Source organism: Lynx canadensis, chromosome A2, assembly GCF_007474595.2.
Source record: "Lynx canadensis isolate LIC74 chromosome A2, mLynCan4.pri.v2, whole genome shotgun sequence".
In the NCBI taxonomy this organism is placed as follows: domain Eukaryota; kingdom Metazoa; phylum Chordata; class Mammalia; order Carnivora; family Felidae; genus Lynx; species Lynx canadensis.
Genome location: NC_044304.2, coordinates 22,008,969 through 22,031,653, shown reverse-complemented (window position 1 = coordinate 22,031,653; position 22,685 = coordinate 22,008,969). Strand labels below are relative to the sequence as shown.

Sequence of the window (22,685 nt, the reverse complement as noted above, 5' to 3'; positions counted from 1 at the left end):
CCCCACAGGTGGCTGGAGCACATGCTCGGGAGGCAGAGGGCAGACACAGCCTGGCATTTATGGGGCCTGCAAAGATGCTGTGAGAACACCCTCTCTCTAGCTGCGACTGCTGCCTCCCTCCCCCTGGGCAGTGGTGGGAGGTGAGGACCAGCACAGAGGGCCATCTCAGGCAGGGGTCCTCGGTCTTCTGAGGGGGATGCAGCCTCCCCATTTAACTTGAGCTCGGAGGTAGTAGGTGAGCATGTTTCCTCATAGGGGGTACTGATGGCCAGCACCTGAGCACAGGTACTTGTAAGTCAGCAGGAAAGCAAGGCCACGGCGGGACATTCCTACGGGAACTTCTGCCCCAGACCCCTGAGGTACAGCAGGCAGGCAGCTTGCAGCTGGGGCTATTCCCCACCAGACATTGGTAAAGGCCATGGAAAGGCCCTGGGGCCCTGAGTTGTAGCCTCGGCCCCCTTCTAGCTGAAACTTGTAGAAGACAAAAGAAAGGGGTCATGGCAGCTGCTATATCCTGGAGATCAAGGGAGGAAGCCTTCAATATCCAATCTGAAAGTTCCCCCAGAGGCCCCCTCTTGTATGAGAACTGTAGTCCTTTGAGAGGACTACATGATGCCCGGGAGGAAGCTGAACTAGAACCGGGCTTCCCTCTCTCCCAGTTCAGACTTCTCTGTTGAAAGCAAATATCACAGACAGTAATATGCCCAACCTGGCAGGGGGCATGGAGAGAAGGAGAAACACAAGAAACACGAACAGTGCCAATGCCCTCTGGCATGCACACAAATCGGGCTTTCCGGGGTAACTGAATGCACTTGTTAAAGTGATGCCTAGCCTTTATGAATTATGTTAAAATCCCTCACAGAAACCATCCTGCCCAAGAGTCCTGTGCTCACACACTCACGCCTACCCCAGAATACTTACTGGATCCCGAATGATACCAGGGATACCCCGACAACCAGCATATCCAGCAGATTGAAGTAGTTCCTGCAGAAAGCCCCTTTGTGGAGGAAAGCTCCAAAAGTCGCCATCTATTAACAGAATCATGAGTGATTTACTGTGGTTTTTTTTCTTTCTCTCCAGAAGAAAAGAAACCTGGGCTCTTTACAAAACCTCCAGGAAAGTACTTTATTAACAAGCATGCATTAGGAAGCCAGACATATAAACCAGCAGGGCTGAGCAACCAGATATTGGTTCAATAATGGAAATGGGGCAGCAGATTTCAGACACATTTCAGAGGAGACCAGTCTAGACTTCATATCAGTGATGGTAAACTGCAAGTAGGAATCCAACGTGGGCAGGTCCAAAGAGCCTGTCCCTGGAGTGTCTGCATGGCCCTGCTCATCAGGTAACTTGGCTGCCCCACAAAATGCCGGCTCTGGCCCCTGAGGCCCCAGGAGAGCCTACATCACTGACCCCAGCGTGCCTTCACAGTGCGGCTAGCGAAAGTGCTGGAGCCCAAAGCTCATAGGCTCTGTTCACAGAGACTCACACTGTTTAGGCCCCTGCCTGCTGCTAATGGTCCTCCAGCAAGACATCCAGTTTACATGGTGCTTCTGGGGCACCTGCGGGGGGGGGGGGGGGCTCAGTCGGTTAAGCATTTGACTTGAGCTCAGGTCACGATCTCAGGGTTCGTGGGTTCGAGCCCTGTGTCGGGCTCTATGCTGACAGATCAGAGCCTGGAGCCTGCTTCGGATTCTGTGTCTCCCTCTCTCTCTTCTTCCCCTCCCCCACTCACACTCTATCTCTCTCTCTCTCTCTCTCTCAAAAATAAATAAACATTAAAAAAAAAAAGATGAAGGAGGCTCAGGGGAGTATAGAACAGGAGGGCCAGAGTCATGAAACAGTTACACTGAACCATATAAAATCGCCAACACACCACCATTCTTGACCTACACAAATGGCAGTTTGCTGTGGTTCAACCGAATAGCCATATAGCCTTGCCAGTGTTCCCACGGCCAGCAGGAACCACCGCTTCAGATGCTAGATGCTTCTCGGCGAGCCTCCATTGTCTGAATCCTTCCGGTTTCTAAGCTTGTTTCCCACCCTCTCACACAGGTTTTAAATGAAGAAAACCCAGAATACTTAAGTCACTGAGGCAAATGTGCAGAAATTTAAAAGCAACAATGGTTTTTTTGTTTCTTTTAAATAACCCTGTATCTCATTGGCCCCAAAGCCCACGAATGATGATAATCATTTAACAACTTAGACCTGTGGGAAGTAGAATAAAACCTCGATGAGCTGAGCTAACAGATTAAGTGGATCATGTTCCCCATTCAGTTTGAAGAGAAGGCGGCAAATTATAAGGGAAAAAAAAAAAAGACAGCTCAGGATGAAGTAGAGGCAGGGTGAGTATGCTTGACCCCACCCCCTGTGCATTACGTGCGTACTCCTTATGACGGAGGCCCTGTTAGATTCAGCTAACCCCCGCACCCACTTAGGAGACAACTGTCGGCCACATTCACCGGCTTAAAGGCAGGAAAGTGAATGTGAATTTTTAGATTTTTTAACAAAGGTTTAAACAGAGACTGGCTGGTTTTGTGCTAATGTTTTTATTAATTGAAAATAAAAGGAACTCTAAGTACCCCATTCCCTGGCAAAGCTCATCGAGGTTTCATTTCATAAAATATTTTGTAAAGAGCCCAAGTTCTACAGTAGTCGAACATGAAATACATTTCTTTTTCCTGAAATGCACACGTAAAAACCCAAAATTGGTTTAAAGGAAATTGTGGTGAAAATTCCTCATCTTGTCTCCCCGTTGGGACACAGTTGCTCTGACAGTTGTCACAGGCCACACTGTCCCGGTCCTGCAGTGACCCATGCCACTTAGCACGTCAGGGGTGTTCCTGGCTCTCTGCTGCGGGTCTCCAGACCTCGGCACGCGCGGGGAACGAGCCGGGCCCGGGTGGCCTTCGCAATCTGTACACAAACCATGCAGCAATGGCAACTGTGAGCTCATGCATGGGCAGTACATTTAGGGCGCCCTGTCCAAAGGGTGCTCCTTTTGTTTGTGTAAATGTAAGCCCATCCATTAAAGCGTATCAAATATCTTAACACAAATAGGTTATCTTGCAAATCCCATTGCAAGAAAATAGTGTGTTACTATTTTAGGCCACTGAAAACCATTCCATCAAAGAAATGAAAGGAGATACATTCCCTTCATAGGATAAATGCTTTTCCTCTGACTTTGAGGTCAGGAAAGGTGGAAGAAGGTTCACACATAGTGATGTGTCTGTTGTCAGATGACACATTTCAGAGGATATATTTTAAAAGGAGCAAAATAATTTCCAGTCATTATTATGAAGCCAAAGAAGTTCCTACATGCATTTAAAGGTTAAAAAGAAACAGCAAAAACATGTTGAATGGTTACAGGAACAAAAAAAATCCTTTGGTTTACAAAAAAAAGTGTAGCTTGATCACAGAAGGCAAAAAATAAAAAAAATAGTCAAAAGCACTTCACGCTTCTTTGCCGTGTGTCACACAGGAGCAGGCCCCTTCGACACACTGCTGTGGGACCTGTTACCTTCAAAACGATCTCAAATGCAAAAGTACCAGTGAAGACATAATCTGCGTAACCTAGCATCTGGAAAGTAAACAAAGAATTGCAACTATTATTGCTACAGCTGCTTTAGAGTACGTGAGGATCAATGAAAAAGCCGTTACCTTTAACAGGATTTCAACAGTAAAGATGGCTGTGAAAGCATAGTCAAAGTAACCCAGTATCTGCAAGGTACAACACGTTGGAAATGAGAAAAAGGCATCGGGATGAACTCCAACAGCGTGCGCGCCCATGGGCAGAACCCCCACCTGCAGTCAGACACCCGCTCCCCTGAGATAAGCCTGCCGCTCTGGAGGCAGGTGCAGAGACGCTTATAAATGCCCCACCCGGCCCAGTGACAGCTCTTCTTTGTGACCGAGAAAGAGCATCTGGGGACACTTACCTCCTTTCACCACTCATGCGGACTCTCCTCCCTGTCTCGTGTCATGGACAGACAGAAGCTCATTTCTAAAAGCGCTTTGTTAATAACCTCTGCTCATCAGAGCACAACATGGACAAACTTGTGACACCAGATAAACCGGAGCCTTATACACGTTTCAGATTTTTAAAGGGAATTCTTAGAAGAATGAAATATGGTGTCATATTTCAGCATATAGCTGAGCTTCAGTTTGGTGGAAAAATGTAAATAAAGATGTTAAGTGGCATCCAACAGGGCCAGAAGTTTCCACATGCCCCTTCCGATTCCAGCCCGTGAAAACAGGGTGGAAATGCCCCTCCGTCACCTGTGTGCAGGGCTGAATAAGTCCTCAGAGAAGAGTTCTACTTATGGTCCTGCTCTGCATCTAACACTGCTCTCTCCAAACACTGGGTTTTTGTTTTTTACCTAGCTGGGCCCACTCAAAGAACAGACTGACCTGGCCTTTGAATAATCGGTCCAGGCTGCTTTTATCAGTATTCCTGAAAATATCATCTACCCTCCAACTGAGTCCTGCTCAGGGAACCCTTTGGGGGTCCCTGCTGCTTCTCAGAGCCATGGGGGCGGGTAGGTGTGTGGGGCAGGGGGGCCAGCAACCAAGAGTCTGACCGCTCAACGGAGGTTGCTCACGGGGAACCCTCAGCCACAAAGATGGCAGCCAAGACTCTGCCAGTTGCAGAGGCCAAGATCAGAGCTGAAGGGACCGTGGAGAGACCCCCGGACCAACTCTCTTCATGTAACAGAAGAGGATACTGTGGGAGTGTCAGCGGGCAGGCTGCTCAGGTCGCACAGCCAGTCACGGTGTGGCTGGGCAGGGAGTGAGCCCCGGACCCTGTTACTTGAGTGTGGGATCCAGCCCAGGGGAGTCCTTTACTCTCCATCACAGTAAGGAGACGGACCTACGGAGCTGGCAAAGGCCAGCTCTTCTCCACGGAAGTTCTCCAGAGGGCATTCATTATTCAAACCACTTCCGTTCTGAGATTTACAGATTTTGCTGGAAGCCTGTTGTGTATTTGTGATTCTAGCCAGGCAACGAAAGGTATTTCCAGTACACGGCCAGCCTCTGCCCCTTCCTCCATCCGAGGTCACGGCAGGACTGTTCATGTCAAAAGCACGTGTGTAGCCAAGACAGACACGGCTGCCCACACGTCAGCAACTCAACCCAGTGCCAGAGGTCAAAGCTCTTAGATTCAGGTTATTCTTTCTCCATTCACTCCTCTTCCACTAATATTTTAGCTAAGTTAACACAACAACCACGGAAAAGCCACCACATGAGTCCACTTACATGGGGTATCTAAAGTAGTCAACCCCTTAGACAGAAGGTAGAATGGAGGTTGTCAGGGGCTGGGGGAGGGAGAAATGGGGAGATGGCCAACGGAGATAGAGTTTCAGTCATGCAAGATGAGTAAGTTCTGGAGACCTGCCGTACAATATAGTCCCTACCGTTAAGAAGGCCGTCTCGTACACTTAATTTATCAAGAGAGTAGATCTCACATTAAGCATTCTTACCACAATAAAATAAACACTGTAGTATTTTAAAAGCAATACACATACAAATATGTACATCTGTTTAAAAACAATAATAACATTCTTGGAAAAAGCAGCAGGGACATAAACTCATGGGGAAGCAATTACAATAAAAATAAGAATACGGGGCCACGTGTAAATTAACTCTGCCAATCTGTGTTCTAGACTAGCTCCTGACCTCGTCTCTCAATAACAGTATTTTTTTCCCAAACAGCTTCTACCCGCTGTGCCTCATTTCTATGATGGGGCCTGAGGACACCGAGGTCTTTGTTCCATTTGAACGCTTATGTAGAGACAGTGTCAGAATCTCTAACAAGAGCCCTGATCTGTGAGTGCAGATTCAGACAGATGCACAGCCTTCGTCTTTACATCAACACCAACATGTGCCTTGGGAGGAAAGTCTTTTTAAAATCTGCATATCAGAGCGCCCGTGTTTTATCAGCCTGATACATTGGGACTGGAAATGAACCAGTCAGGACTGGAAACCAACGGGACTGGAAACGAAAAGATACAGCACAAGGCCTGACTGTCACAACCAAAATCCTGGGGTACTGGTAATTTGCCTTACTCCTCAAATGTCTAAAAATCGGATGGACACAGAGAGCACGAACCACAAGGGGCAGCAATGCCGGACGGCTTCACACACTCGTGGGCCTCCCTCTCCTGGGCTTCTTGACAGCCACCTGAGACTGCACTACAGTCTCCAGGCCAGAGCAGACAACAGTCTACTGGTCTTCTGAAGCTGTGTCGCCTCGGGATTGTTCTCGGTGCCGAATGAGCTGACTGCTAAGAGGGGACCCACCTGGGCAAGAACTTCCTGAGGTACCGGTCTCTGCGCAGCACAGATGTGCTCTCCCTAAAGCACGAAACAGACCGATAACAGACAACTTAGCTGTCTCCTTGTTTTCTTTGTAAAACCACCTCCTGCCCTATCAAAACGCCAGCCTTCCTCTCCACTGAACCACTTGGCTCCACACGCCGTCGACTCCTCACTTGCATCCCCCCCACTCCACCCAACCCCTCCGCTGAGTAGCGAAACCAAGTAGCTTGGTGAATTTCAGCCCAGGCGGGCTCCACGCCTTCCCGCCAGCCCTAAGGAAGAGCTTCTGGGCACATGACGTACCTGGCTCCATTTTTACTTTTCCTTCCTGCTGGATGCTTCCACCTGGGCAGAAATCTCAAAACAGGCACGGATGTGAATGTGACCAGGGAGGGGAAAACAGGGACCAAAATGTTGGCAGTAAAGGACGAACAGGAGGAGAAGCAGGGCTCCTGAATACACTATAAGTTGCTGCAGAGTGTTTAAGATGAAGTTTAGAGGACAGGATTCAGAAAAGGTCTGTCCTGATAAGACAAAACTCTCTGGCACTCACAAACCTGAAATACCTCTGGGGGAACGAGAGGCCTCCTCTAACGTTTAGCCCTGCCTGCGTGACAGTCCCTGCTAGAGAGACGGGTGCTGATCCCAGAGGGAGACCCGCCCGCCTGGCCCTGCTCAGCGGCTTACAGTGTTCCGGAAGGAGTGGCTGCGGATGGGGTCCTCGGCGGCAAGGGCGGCGCTACTCAGCATGATGAAGACGAGGATGAGGTTGGTGAAGATGTGATGGTTGATGAGCTTGTGGCAGCCCACGCGGATCCTGTGGGGGAAACCACTGCATGGACACAGCCCTCGGCACGGCCAGTGCCTCCTGCATGCTGGCGCTGCTCTGAGGTGACAAGTCAGGCAGAGGACAGCTGTCCGTGCCCCAACCCGGCCAACCAGAGCCACCTGACCCTCAGCCCTTCAAAAGTCGTGGAAGGCAGACCCTGAGGACCCACAGTGCCACAGCTCTGTGGGGGGAGGAGGGGCTCCATACACAGCATTCATCACGTCCTTAAAAGTGGGGATTATCATCCTGCTACAAGTGGGGAAACTGAGGCTTAAGCATGTGAGAGGTCTTAAGGCTAGTAAAGACTGAGGGAGATTTCCAATCCAGGTCGACTGTGACGCTTTCCCACCATGACATGAAGCCCAGTGGCTTCCTTTGCCTACCTTTGGAAGGAATCTGAGCTCAGAGCTCACTGCCGCAGCTCACAAGAATGAGAGCAATGGGTAAAGGGGGTCCAGAGGCACAGACTTCCAGTTATAAAAGAAACAAGTCACAGGGATGAAAAGTACAGCATAGGGAATATCATCAATACTATTGCAATGACGTTGTATGGCGACCACGCTTTTCGTGGCGAATGCTGTGTAACACACAGACCGGTCAGATTGCTATGTTGTGTGCCTGAAACCAATATGATGCTGTACGTCAACTGTACTTCAGTTAAAAATAAAAATTAAGGGGCCCTTGGGTGGCTCAGTCAGTTGAGCATCCGACTCTTGGTTTCAGCTCAAGTCATAAGTTCAAGCCCCACGTCGGGCTCTATGCTGTCCATGTGGAGCCTGCTTGGAATTCTCTCTCTCCCTCTGCCCCTTCCCACTCTCTCTCTCTCTTTCAAAATAAATAAGCTTAAAAATGAAAAAATAAATACAAATTAAGAAGGAAGGAGAGCAACCCCTTTCTAATGCTGTCACCTGGGTGTATGAAAATGACTACAGTAGTCATGGGTTTGGCAAAATCTCCTGTTATGTGGAGATTCTGTCCTAAGTGGGTTTTTGTTTTTAAACTCTGGAGTTGACCCACAAGCACTCCCAAGAAAGTGAAGAGAAAGTTGCACCGTGCAAGAATCGTGCGGGGATCTTACATACCATGTCATGGTCCTCAGCGTCCTGCCGTTGTCTGATGTCCCACAGGCTAGTTAGCGCCAGACTCAACACCTGACTTTAGAATTTAACCTCAACACCTGACTTTAGAATTTAAAAGACTTTATTTTTGGCCTATAGAATACATATATCTTCCCCTTGAAATTATTTTCCTTTGTAATTTTTTTTAATATTTATTTTTGAGAGAGAAACAGAGCGTGAGCAGGGGAGGGGCAGAGAGAAGGGAGACACAGAATCGGAAGCAGGCTCCAGGCTCTGAACTGTCAGCACAGAGTCCAACGTGGGGCTTGAACTCACGAGCCGTGAGATCATGACCTGAACCAAAGCCGGATACTTAACTGACTGAGCCACCCAGGTGCCCTGTCCTTTTTCACTTTCAAAACTGGAGTCAACTTTATGAGAAACTGACCCCTTTCTTCAAATCCTCCCTTGTGGGGCTGCTTCATGCTGGGATGTGCCCTTGGAGGGCTTGCAAGCTGTTAGCAGGTGAGTCTGGGGAGAACCTTCCAAGGCAGGGAGGGCAGGAGTGTTCACAGCTCTGGGGAGGGAAATCAATCCATTCCTTCAATATATGTAGACCCAGTGAGCTGTAGGCGTCAGTAACGTCAGGTGAGTACCTTTTTTTTAAAAAGAGACACCCAAATTCTCTACAGTGACACACTGTAAAAACTACCATCAGATCCTCAAGTCACTAAGGACAGCAGCCTCTCTTCCCACCTGTGTCTCCCTGGGGACTGTGAATTCCATAGGGTTCTTCTCTGACAGCCAAGGACTGCTTTTGCAATTCTAGAAACCCTTCCAGGAGCCATTCATTCCCCCAGGGATGCCATCTATCTCAGATGATTGAAAACCTAGAAACTGGCTACTAATAAACATTGTCTTCTTACCGCACTTGCAGTGCCGGGCTCCCAGTGAGCACCTTATCGTTTTACCACGAGAAATGCTACTTTAAGCAGGATAGCATGGAGCTGAATAGCTACCACCTATAAAATATCATCGAGCGATATCACTTTGTTGCCATCAAACTCAATAGGGAAAAGTGATCAACTAATCTGGATCTCAGGATGAAGACGCTGTGGAGAACTTGGTCGCAAAATTCTCATCCCCAACGCATCTTAACAGAAGACCCACTCATGAAGAAAGGGTCCTCTGGATGGGAAACGCCTCACAGGTAGCAACCCGTGGACACCTGAGCTGTGGGCTCTGACCAGTACAGGGACTAAGGAGGAGGAGAATCTGGGATGGCATCCTCCCAGGACCTGGCCATATACCTATAATAGCACCTTCATCCAGGAACGAGGCGGCCAGGGAGAGATGGGCAGAGGGCAAAGGCAAGCTGGAACAAGAGAGGGGTCAGCGAGGACTCAGGGGCTCGGAGGCACAGGCACAGAAAGGGGCTGTGACCCACCCTCCTTCTCCCCACCTCCAGCCCCCCTCAAGCAATCTGTAGGGGGACAGGTGAGACACGGCAACAATGAAATCAGAAAGCAGGTATTTACGGGTTGGTCTTGCTCAGAATGAAGAATGCACTCCCTTCAGGGATGGGGGCGATTTTCTCCTTCATGTTCAACTCTGAGATTCTACGAGGACGGGGGCCAGCTGGAACCTCGGGTTCATCCTCTTCCTCCTCCTCTTCCTCTTCCCCTACTTTAAATGAGACACTTTTTTTTTGTAGGCATGAAATAATGTTGCATTGGGTTTGAATTATTCTCAATTTCACGTGAAGAGTCAACTTTCACATCTATCGCCTTACATTGGTCAAAACCCTTCAGAATGTGGCCTGAGTGCCTGTGGGGGGCCGAGAAGTGTGCCCGTCTGTGAGTGCATGCAGTTCTGGGAAGGAGGGCCCGGCAAGTCCAGGTCTGAGCAAAGGTGAAAGGTATCAGTGCAGTACTCCCAGCATCCGGCTGTTTCCCCAGTAGCTTTGCTCAGCTTCTGCCTGGAAAACTGTGTGTGGGGCTTCAAGCCACACACGATCAGTGTCCTCCACCCCACTGGCACCCCCGCCCCCAGAGTCCCTGCTACATCAGCCAATAAAGGTAAGGCACCAGCAAATGTGAAAGGGACAGGTGGGCAGTAATAATAACAGTAGTAATGGCTGGTTGCCTCCTAGAGAGGTTTCCCACCAGAGGTGGGGCTTGCCCTGATCCACTCACACTTTCTCTCCCCACCACCTGGAATTTGAGTTATGCAAGCTACCTGGGTGACCGAAGAAAGCAGCGGGGTTGACTGCTCCACAGCCACAAGGATGAGGCCCACAGCCTCGGCAGCCTCACTGCTCACCATGCACCCCAGCTGGGCTAGCCAGCCAGAGACTGAGCCTCTGATCACTGAGGGGTAGCAAAGCCGTATCACCCCTGAACCGAGAGCCTGTCACCGGCCTCTGCCACCATACCTGGCACATCACAAGGTGGGTAGGGGTCCTTGTCTTCATCCTCTTCTCGATAGTCATCAATTGTAACCTACGATGACAGAGAGGGCTTGGGAGGAGGGGAGACTCTGACTTCAATGCACCGCCGAGGACCAAAGTACAGACTGGACCCTGCCATTCAGTGCAGGGAGAGAAACTCTCTCCAAAGTGCACATTGCACAGAAGTGCGTGCGTGCATAGGGACAGCAAGTGTCCCCGTTGATGATTCTGCTTAAGACACAGCTCTGAGGGCAAATGAGGAGAAAACGGGTATAACCTCCATCCAGCCATGGTTAGCCAGCACCACCATCCACGCGCCTCCCCACTCAACACTGTCCTACACACTGTATGGTAACTGTGAGGTCCTGTCTCCCTGCTAGAATGTGAGCTCCATGCACAGAGGGACCTCACTGGTCTTGTTCATTGCTGATTTCCAGTATCTGCCACACATTAACCACTCAGTAAGTATTTATTGACTCGCGGAACAAAGGAATAAAAAATCCAGAGCTGTCATCAGTGGGACGAAGTTTGACACTACAGCCCTGAGTACCCAGAACCGGATCCTAAGATCCCTTCTGGAGTTAGACATCTGTTAACATCCTTGATTTTAATCCCCACTGAGAAGATATAACAGGTCAGGTCTGGTGACACAATTCCAAAAAAGAAAAAATAAGTAGTCTCACCAGTCAAATATTTACCATACCAGTTATTTGGTGAAATATTGATTAATAACCAGCTAGCTGCCTAAATTCACTGAGAATCCCCCTGGGAAGCCAGCATCTATAATGTGTGTCATACCCTCACACCAAAATATCATGCATGATACCTTCCCAGTGTAAATGGTACACTTATGACGATATCAACAGATCCATAGTGAAACAAAAAGGGGAGAACTGTTTTAGGACATATACCTTATTGTCACTGTTGGCTATCTGGTTGACCTCTGGTTTGTTGTTCTTTTTATTCTCCAGGCTCTCCTTTCTACACAGAAGAAAACATGAGAACCCAAGTAACCATATTGCTATGTATAAAAATGTTAATCCAGATTCTGAATCAACAGTGGCCTGATGAAGGACAGAATTTAATTGGAAACAACCCTAACAGTGAGACCACAGCACAACCCATCCTCAGAGCTCCCCGTTCACCTCAGTGCACTGGGTTTATTACATGGATCATCTTATTAAAATTCTCATCCAAGAGCTCATCAGCATTGAACGCATCATTTATTTTATGCCACCAAAATTAACCACAGAGATTCTTTAAGCATGGGGACGTGTGACTCCTACTCTCAGCTCTGAGGAAATGAGAGCTGAGGGCCTGGGTTCTGCCCAAAATTCTATCCTTGGGTGAAAATGGAGTTACCTGGCAATCTTCTTCCTTTCCTTCTCTTCAGCTTCCTCTTTCTGGGCAGTATTCAAACTTTCAGCATCAGCCAGATTGTCTACAGCGATGGCCAAGAAGACATTCAGTAGGATATCTAGTGTGAACATTTTAAGGGAACAACGTAATTTCTAAAGGCAGCTACGTGTCACCGATAATGGCAACCTCACATCCCTCTGTGTTCTGGGAGGTTGGTAACAGGTGACTGTCGCCTAGTTGCTGTATTTACATGGTAAGACCAGAGGACCAGAACCCTGTTTAAAACACAAAAACAACAAAAACAAGACCTAGAAAATTGTAGAAGACAGTCTGGAAAGAAGCAAAATTAAGGTTCATTAAAACCCATGAAAACCAAAAAAAAAAAAAAAAAAAAAAAAAAAACCATGAAAACCTACAAATTTCAACATTTCCTTTCATCCGTGTGTGTATGTGGCACATATGTGTATGCCTCTGTACACCAGGTATCTGTAGCTATAACACATACTGCATAAAACAATCCATAACATAAACACTGTATTTTTACGCATTTTGCTTTATGCATATTGTTTCTTTTAAAACACACACACCCATAACCTATATCCAGGGCATGCTTTCCAAAATAGACCCTTCTAAAGGCTACTTGTGAATCAAATAATGATTCCACAAGATGATGACTGCACAACACAGTCTTGAGTCTTTCTCTTTTGAGATGATCTTCAGAGTTTGCAGATATCTCATTCATTCATTCATTCATTCATTCTGCAAACGCTGATGTATTGTCAGATGGTGCCAGGCTATTCTTTTGAATAGTCCCACCGTAGCTATATCTTTGACTATTGTGGGTGAATTGTATTTTTTAAAATACTAAAAAGTGAAGTGAGTGAACACATTATCAGGTTTTGGGCTCTTACTCTAATGTTGTATGTGTGTTTTCCTTGGATGATAGTGAAAAAAAATTCTGAATAAGGTTCCCAAATTTCCTAGAAGATGCCTATTTCTTATTCACTAGCAGTTCAATACTTTTTTGAGAAGCACAGGGATCAGAGGGAAATAAGCCAAGACAGCTCCTTCTCGGACCATGCTTCTCCCTGGCTGATGCATGGTCATCTGGGTAGAAGACTGTGGGAGCCCAGGAACTCAGAGACAGGAGAGGGGCACCCATGTCCCACAGGGCCTATGCAATCTGCAATCTCAGGTGCGTAACACAAAAGTAACCTAGCAAGGGGCTGACAAGGAGATACCTTCTGGGGATATCACGCTGCACTAATCTATTCAAGTCTTTAAAGAGGATACATACATGAATGAATTACATTAAAACTTTCAAAAACACGTTTGATATGTTAGACTATTTTTTAAGCAGAGTGTAATGAGCCTGGGGAAGCAATCTGTCCTGGAATGGGCGATGGCTTGGTAACATGAGCACTCCTCTGATAGATGAGGGGTAATTGTGGCTCTGGCAGGGATCAGTGTAGGACTAACTGGGTTGAGGATTCCTAGCAATGATCTCAATGAAGAAGTAATGTATCTTTACATTACTGTAAAGCTTGCAGTGACACCAAACTCTTTTGGGTAGCAGAAAGCACATCCAGAGTAATAAACCATAGGAAAATTTTACAAGTTCGCAACAGATGGTTTCTAAGAGCTCACACCTATCATCTGTATTTAGAAGCATTACCCAGACACTTCTAAACAGTGGTATGCTCTGGAATTCATTCAAAAAGATCCACCCAGCACCTCTTTCACACTGACGACTGTGCCGGGTGCTGGGGGCATGACAGACCTGGGTCCCTACTGCCACGTAGCATCTATTCTAGTTGGGGGAGACAGAACATAAACTACTTAGGCGTTTCAGATAGTGATACAGGTATTACAAAGAAAACACAGAATGTAACTGGAATGAGTGTGGCCAGGGAATACTTCTCCGCAGACCCAAAGCGGGTATATTGCTCTGGCCCAAGAGTTCATTGCAAGGAGAGCACAATAAGAAAACACTGATTCATTTAACAAGCACTTACCAAGGGCTGACTATGTGTAAGGCCCTCCACTATAAGCCACAAGAGATGTGAATACAAAGAAGAAAAGATGCCTGAACCAAGAAGTTTATTGCCGGGGAGCCTGAGCGGGTCAGTCGGTTAAGCGTCCAACTCTTGATTCCGGCTCAGGTCTTGATCTCACAGTTCAGATCATGAGATGGAACCCTGCATCAGGCTCTGCGTTAATAGGGCGGAGCCTACAGGGATTCTCTCTCTCTCCCTCTCTCTCTGCCCCTCCTCCGCTTGTGCTCTCATTCTCTCTCTCAAAATGAATAAACAAATGTGTTTAAAAAAGAAGTTCATTGTTGAGTTGGGGGGATGGAGAAGTCCCCATCCCAAACCAGTAGATGCTGGCACCCACGTGCAGCAGGAGCAACAAAGATAACATCTGGCAGGAGAGCGCACCTCTGGGTCTGAGGGGTGTTCTAGCTGCCTGAAGGATTCTATGGGCTTCTATGTACTGAAGGTGGGGATTTCCATAGAATAACTTGAAGCAACAAGTATTGTCCTGAAAAGTTTGCAACAGGGCTACTGCATGGAAGAAAACTCACTAATGAACCAGAGGAGATTAAGGGGAAAACTTCGGGGAAAACAGCTTGGGACTTCTTACGAGAAGAATCCCTTTAGGATTCTTTAAAATAAAAAGGTGAAGACCGGGGCGCCTGAGTGGCTACATCAGTTAAGCATCTGACTTCAACTCAGGTCATGATCTCATAATTCATGAGTTCAAGCCCCACATCGCGCTCTGTGCTGAAAGCTCAGAGCCTGGAGCCTGCTTCCGATTCTGTGTCTCCTCTCTCTCTGCCCCTCCTCCCACTCATGCTCTGTCTCTGTCTCTCTCTCAAAAATAAACATTAAAAAATTTTTTTGAAAAAAGGTGAAGACCAAGAGGTGGTATTCATGTTACAGCCACTCTCCCACCAAGCCCTTATTGAGGACTCCATACGCCAGGTCTTGTGCCGGTCAGGGAGGTCAGAGAGAGAAAGAAGACACTGCCGAAAGTTACAGGGTCCTAAAGGCTCTGATGGAGGGAAAGAGAGATCCAAACCTTCAGAAGTCTAGAATTAGAGAGTGCCTCTTGGCAGGAAAAAGGAATAAAAGGAGTTAGAAAAGAGCTCACAGCCTAATACAGCCACTAGCCAATGGACACCTGATCCCCAGAGAGGTACAGATCACCAAAGCCAGATTGGGTCCGGGGAGCTTAGGTCAAGCCACTGCTGATGGGTGCCCCCTGGTTAGGAAGCGTTTTTCAGAGACACAGATTTACCCCTAACTTCCCAGGTGTGACGGCACGGAGGACAACCGGCTCTGCCCTGAGCCTTCCCTTGGGACCTGTACAGGAGCTGTGTCACCAAGCTGGGTGACAACTGGTACAGGCCACACACTGGCTCATGCTCCCTTCCCCAGCTTGCTCAGTCCTCAAAGCCTCACTGGACCTCTGACCCCACTACACTGTCCCAGCAGCCCTGAAGGAGAGCAGGTGTCGAGCTAACAAGGTAAGGGCGTGCATCTCCCCAGCCCAACTGCCACCGCCACCCGCCACCCGCCACCACGACCGCCTCAGGAAAACTCAGACAGGGAGAAACAAAAGGAGATGATGACGACAAAGCCCTGCTCAGCTTGAAGGATACAGTTACCACAAATGAAGAGGATGATGAAGTAGATGCAGACGATCATTCCCGAGGACGACGGGCCGCCATAGGCCATGATGCCATCATACATCACAGCGTTCCAATCTTCACCTGTCAGAATCTAAGAGAACCAAACTGTGGTCAGCCTGCATGCGCTGGACCGCAACTCCCGATGGTCCGCCAGAGCTCCCTGGGGGCCACCCGATTCTGGTTTCAGCTGCCTTTCACTGTCCAGTTTGCGCTCAGCAAAGCCATCGGTTTCCCCGTAGAGTTTTCAAAACATTGTTTTCAATTACACAAACACATACGTTAATTCTTCACATGGAAATAAAGTAACACCACATATAAGACTTATGTACTCTTTGGTGACACCCTAGTTTTGCCCCCACCCCCCGAGAACACGGTGCATCTCTCTCTAGAACCTTTTTGCATGTAACATATAGATACACGTCCAGAGGAAAGAGGTAGTTGGTGTGTTCTCAGATATATTAAACATAAAGGGTGTCTGTCATACTATATGAATTTTCTGCATTTGCTTTTTTTTTTTTTTTCATTCAGCAATATACTCTGGAGACCCTCTGTGTCAGTCAGTGCCCTTCAGTCCTTTTAACGGCTGCCTACTATTCCACGTAGTTAACGTACTGTGGAAATGGAGAGTTGGATCCCTGAACTTGTAAGAAGCAGTGAACTACACATATCTCATGTAAGTTTACAAACTACCTCATGAGTAGGTACCAGTTTAACCTTCTCTACTGATGATATTTGATAACTCAATCTATCATGATGTAGAATCGGATAAACCTAAATAGCATTTTAAGAACATACTATCTTCCAGGGGTGCCTGGGAGGTTCTGGCAGTTAAGCATCTGACTTCAGCTCAGGTCATGATCTCACAGCTCATGAGCCCGAGCCCTGCATCAGGCTCTGTGCTGACAGCTCAGAGCCTGCAGCCTGCTTCAGATTCTGTGTCTCCCTCTCTCTCTGCCCCTCCCCTGCTCACTCTCTGTCTCTCTCTCCTTCAAAAATAAATAAATATTTAAAAAATTAATAAAAACATACTATCTTCCAGCAAGAGAAAGAAAGAGGGAGGGAGCACATGTGCTCTTGTATCATCTAGCTGCACCAGATACTTTAAAAAATAGAATTGTCATGGCTGACAACCCAACAGAAACATGGGCAAATGATTTCAAAAGATAAAGCAATTCCCAGAAAAGGAACTATAAATGGCTCTGTGTCCCATGAAAAGGCATTCCGTTTCACTCCTGATAAGAGAAGTAGGAAGACACTATTTTCACCTGTCAGACAACCATCAAAAAGTTTGAACACCCACCATGCTAAAAAGTAGTGAGGCGTCGGGCAGTCTCCAGCCCCCATCCCTGGAGGACAGACCGACAGTACTGTGAGGAGCACGGTAGGCAAGATATCAGAGTTGAAAATGGATTCACACCCTTCAAACCAGCAATTCCATTTCTGGGAAATTTATCCACATCTATGCTCACACATGTGCCCAGGGTGTGAGTTCGACGTCACCCACTGAGCCGAGGCCAGACACAGACAGTCACCAAGCTAGGGACTGGTTGACTTGAAATAGTCACCAAGCTAGGGATTGGTTACATGAATTAGGGGACAGGAACACCACACCACAGGACTGACGCGGAATCAGAAAGGAGGCCAACTCTTATGGACCAATAAGGAAGGTTCTTAGGGACACTTTAAATGGTAAGAAAATGGAAAATGGCAGGTAACATGAGCCACTGTTTACATCATACTGTATTCATGGGCAGGTAGGTGGGTCGCTAGGTTCACTGACTCACATCTATGAGCAAATATATCTCAAAGAATACACAGACACCATCCAGTGGTGGTTGCTCCTACAAGGAGAAATTGCGGGCTGCGTGGGAAGGAGACTCATTTGTTACTTTAAACCCTTTTGTAAACATTTGAATTTTGTGCTATACACAGGTACTACCAAAACCCACCACCACCATAGGGTTTCTCTGTTTCTCTGAAATAAAAACAGAATAAAGAATAACTAACCAGCGGCTAAGAATTAAGGATAATTCAAATAATTAAAGTATAGTTCAAAAAAAGTATGGCCTATGGCGACGACAAGAATTCCATCCACCTCAAAATGACCAAGTGGGAATGAATCCTACAGATCATTCCCTCTAGTCTCTTGTTTTTTTCAGAATGGATAGTGTCTTCCCAAGGTCACAGAGCTGAGCACTGAAAGAGCCAGCAGGGCGGCCTCAGTGTCTAGGCCCCTCCCACCATGCCTTCCAGCCTCCCCAGATGGACTCCCCCAAAGCTGGAGCTCACTGGCATCGTGTGTGAAAGCAACAGGGGCAGAGGGGTCTTTTAAATTTATATGCCACTCGTTGTTCGAGGAAGGGCTTCAGGTCACCACATGCGGAGGCAGGAGGGGGGAGGTTTAGAACACCCAGCTTAAAGCCAGGTGGGAGCAGACACTGCTGCTTTGAGTGCCTAGCCACCTGAGCACCTCTGACACCGTCCCTCCTTCTCAGCCGCGGTGCCTGCCCAGGACCCAACGGCACAGACATGCTCAGGGCCTGCGTGTCCTCATTACATCACGGGCGGGAGAGCAAAAGGGGCTGAAGGCTGTCACAACTCTTTTATCACCCCGATTCCTCTGACTGCACACCAGAGCATTAGGACTTCAGAATTCACCTCTCTGCACAAATCCGTTAGAGCCAGGGTCCCAAAGCTGGCCTGCTGGCAAAAATTAGCGCAGAACAGGAAGAGGATTTTAGAGCCTATATCACAGAAACCTCGCAAACCTCACAAAATCAAACAGAAGTTTTTGGTTTGTTGTCCTGTACCATATCCAGTGGTCCTACAAAAAACACTGAATCACACCACACAGACAGCCGGAGTCAAGTGCGAAACAAATGGCTTTCATGGTGCCAGATTTGTCAGAGCATTACTGGGGCAGAGGTCGCTAACCACGGCAGAATCATCCCGTCTTCCTGAGTTGTGAACTGACAAGCTGGCGGCTCACACGGGCTCCTCGCGAGGGCTCACCTGGAATACCGTCAGGAGGGCTTGAGGGAAATTGTCAAAGGTACTCCGCTTGGTCTGCGTTTCGTCAAAATTAAACTTGCCACCAAACAGCTGCATCCCAAGCAAGGAAAAGATGATGATGAAGAGAAAAAGCAGAAGCAACAGCGAAGCAATGGACTTCATGGAGTTTAACAAGGAGGCCACCAAGTTGCTCAGGGAAGTCCAGTGCCTAGAAGTCAAGATGGGGGTGTGAGCCCAGAACGCCCGCAGGAACTGCAGACATCGCTGGACCGGGATGTGGCTGGTCGCCAGCCCCCGGCCAGAAAACACCTGCAGCGACATACACGCATCCTTACCTGGTCACCTTGAAAATCCTTAAGAGGCGCACACACCGAAACACAGAGATCCCCAGGGGAGACATGATTTCCAGCTCCACCAGGATGGTTTCAGTAATTCCACCACATACCACGAAGCAGTCAAACCGATTAAAAAGAGAGACGAAATACGCCTGGAGACCCAAGCTGTACATTTTTACCAGCATCTCGCAGGTGAACAGAGCCAGGAGGACTTTGTTAGCGATATCTGGAAAGACAGAGGGGCGCACGTGCTCGGGGTCTCATCGTGGGACTGGCTCAGACTCGTTTTCCCTCCTCCCACCCCACCAGTCTCTGCTGGAAATGCCCCAGCACTTTGCCCTGTTTTTGCTGTGGCACCTGTTACAGAAATGTAGCGTCAATATTTACGGTCTGTCTCCTGGGTTCAAGTCCTGCTTCTGCTACCACCTAGACATGGGACTCTGGAGCAGCCCCTTGACTTCTCTGGGCTCAGTTTCCCAGACTATAAAATGGGGAGGAGCAGTTTCCCACACAATCTCTGATGCTTTCTAGCCCTAAAAGCCTATGATTCTGCATTTAGACCAGCATATTATATTTCTCGTCTCCATCAGTCATGGAGGGGCAATCTGGCCTTGCTTAGGTGCCAATTATAGAAGAAGCAGTTGTCTATCAAGTGGCAACAACCACTTGCCAAGAATACCATACAGGAAAATAAAGCTTCCGGTAGGGTCAGGGAGAAGGGAGACGAGGTCCCTCTCAACTGCAAGATTCCTTGATCCTAGGTTGCCACAGGGTTAAGACAATGAGAGGCTCGGGCGTCAGTCAGCCCCAAGGTGCTTCACTGACCACATGACAAGGACTACGCCCCCGCCGCTCTGGGTGCAGCCTCTCTTTGGATGGTTCCACTGTCTTCCAAGCTAGTGCCCTCCAGGAATGTCCCGACGTTGCACATTGATAAGACTACGAGGACAGCCTCAGGAGTCCCTAATTCAGAGTCAGAATAAAAAGAGAACAGCCTCTGCTCGTACCTTGAATCTGCGTCAACCAATCAGGCTGGTTGTAGTGCTCGGAGGAAATGGTTAAGGTGTTGAGAAACACCAGGACAATAACCAGCCAGTAAAATGTGACAGACTTCACAGCAGCCCTACATCTCCTGCGATTGAATCGGTTCCAGCGGCGCCAGCGGCGGCTGCAAGAGAAGCAAAAGTTACTCCCCGAATGGCAGACAAAGCATCTGAACGTCCAACAGACGTTATGGAGACATAAGCTGTCTTTAACTCTGGAGATCCAGGTCACGGGGTGCAGGAAGGAAAGATGAGAACAAAGGACACAGAAATTAACAGAAGTCATCATACTAATTGTGTTGGTCTTAAAATACAACTTTTAAAATAGTATCTTGACCTGATCACGCTATCAGTTTCCTTCCTATGGTTTTAGATAACTCCGTAATCTGCCCTAAGCAATCCTCAAACTAGTGAGAAGAATGTAGATATTCATAGATTCATATGCAGATGCAAAACCGAGCCCGCACACATATATGCAGTTCCCACCATATGGTACACGGGTCTGTTCACACTATGGGTGCAGAGAGCCGTCTGGCTGATCATACACATCTCTTGCAGCATCTTAACCGTCGTACAGAATTTCTCAGGCAGCAAAGTGCTCCAAACCCAGTTTTCCTTTTAGGGAAATTTTAGGTCCTTTCTTAAATCCGGGAGGTTCCTCCGGAGGCTGGCAGACTTGTCGAAGCTGAGTAGGACATGAGTCTTCATCCTGAGTCATCAGGTGCCCTTGCTAACTAGCGATGCTCAAAATATACCTTTAGGAGAAGAGCCAATATTGAATCATGTTTTCATACAAATAAGATGAGCTGAGCCAGACAGACAAGTAGCATGTCCTCTACCGACTTTCAGTTCTAGTGTGTCATTAGGGAAAGGATCCCCTCCCTTAGCCTCTTCTCCCCGTGGAAAACATTCCCTGCCACAGGATGGATTGGTGAGGTGGGTCCCAGATAAAAGGCCAGCCAAGTGGCGATGTCAGTCCTGTGCAGGCTGTGTTCACTGACGGGGGCTGTGGGCACCTCCTCTGGGGGCCTGAGTCAGAGGAATCTCCAGGCTGGGTCCAAGCTGCAGCGCTGGCTGACTCAGCGGCGTTGCTATGCTAAAAACACCGTAACCCAGGGACTGAGCAAAGAAAGAACCACGCTGACTCTTCAACAAGGCCTGGCACAAGCAAAGTGCATTTTGTTCTTGCTCCTGCTATGTGGTTTCCATGGTAACGGTGGCTGGAAACATGATGACCAGTGTAGAAAAATCCCACTAAAGACTGTCCCCTTGAGGCTGGGTTTCTCCTGAGATACATAATTCAGTACACACAAGCAAGGTGATCCGAAAAAGAACCAGAGTTGGTGGTTCTATTTATGCTGTAGTGACAAGTCACAAGCATCTCATCATGAGGTCTTGGAGGCTTCACTCTCCCATCCCCTGAAGTCCTGCAGCATTTCTCAATTTGCCCCTCATGGGGCTCCAGACACTGGGTATATGGAGGTAAAGAAGGTGCCTCGTCCTGCGGCCTCTGACCTTGAAAAGCACGCAAGGTTGGGGCAAATAACAATTATAAATCCCCACTAAGCGCTTCTCTCAGGGTCCCGAGTACAGGCGGAGAGACAGGAGCAGCAAATGCTCTCTGCGTGAGGCAGGAAAGGCTTCTCTGAAAAGCTGAGATTTGGGCGGGCTCTGGATAACAGAGTAAGGGTTCACCAGGGGGCAGACGGGAGGGCACTCCACCCCAGGCGACCACATGGCCAAGGGGACTGAGGTGGGAAGAAACCGCATGTTGAAAACTGAGAGCAGTCCAGTTACCGCCACAGAGTGGGGAGTAAGGGGGCGGTGTCCGAGGATCAGGCCAGAGAGCGAGCTGGGGGCCAAATTATGAAGGAATGAATACGCCCTATGGCAACAGGGAGTCAGGGAGGGGCCTTTAATTGTTCTAAGTCCAGTTTATTGAGATACGATAGATATGTGGTAACTATTAACATTTAGGAAGAGGGTTTGTAACCACCACCACAGTCAAGAGGTAGAAGATTTCCATCACCCAAAGAACTTCCCTCACGGCCCTTTGTGACAGTTAACCCACCCTCCTCACCTCAGCCCCTCCTCACCTCAGCCCCTATTGTTTTGTCTCATCCAGAATGTCCAATAAATAGAATCACACAATATAGAGCTTTTTGAGACTTGCTTCTTTCACGTAGCAAAAATACGTTCCGGATTCGTTTGTGTTGTATCTATTGGCAGTTTTTTCCTTCTTATTGCTGAGCGTTATTCTGTCATATGTGCGAACTACGATTTGTCTACCCATTCGCCATCTGACGGACGCTGGAGTTATTTACAGTTTATAGCGATTACATATAAAGTTGCTGTAAACTCTTATGTAAACATTTTTCATGCAGGCATTGATCTTCATTTTATATAAATACCTCGGAAGTGGAATTGCTGGGTCATACAGTAAATAGATGTTTAACTTTCCAAGCAGCTGTCAACTTGTTTTCAAAAGGACCGTGTCTTTCAACCTGTAGGAATATATGGGAATCCCCACCGATCTGCATCCTTGTCAGCACTTGGTATTGTCAGATTTTAAAATTTGATCTGTAGGT

The 22,685-nt window shown here is 47.9% G+C and overlaps 1 protein-coding gene across 3 annotated transcripts in view; it reads right to left on the bottom strand.

Moving 5' to 3' along the window:
- Positions 1-22,685, bottom strand: part of CACNA1D (calcium voltage-gated channel subunit alpha1 D) — a 303,468-nt gene that overhangs the window by 63,632 nt on the left and 217,151 nt on the right. For all 3 annotated transcript variants that reach the window (XM_030307020.2, XM_030307023.1, XM_030307022.1), the window contains exons 12-22: positions 20,062-20,222; positions 19,055-19,280; positions 18,720-18,927; positions 15,678-15,798; positions 12,017-12,131; positions 11,566-11,635; positions 10,640-10,706; positions 9,744-9,891; positions 7,006-7,135; positions 3,661-3,720; positions 922-1,028 (exon numbers count right to left, since the gene is read on the bottom strand). In XM_030307020.2, the coding sequence (XP_030162880.2) occupies positions 922-1,028; positions 3,661-3,720; positions 7,006-7,135; positions 9,744-9,891; positions 10,640-10,706; positions 11,566-11,635; positions 12,017-12,131; positions 15,678-15,798; positions 18,720-18,927; positions 19,055-19,280; positions 20,062-20,222 (1,413 nt within the window). The remainder of the gene's footprint in view (positions 1-921; positions 1,029-3,660; positions 3,721-7,005; positions 7,136-9,743; positions 9,892-10,639; positions 10,707-11,565; positions 11,636-12,016; positions 12,132-15,677; positions 15,799-18,719; positions 18,928-19,054; positions 19,281-20,061; positions 20,223-22,685) is intronic.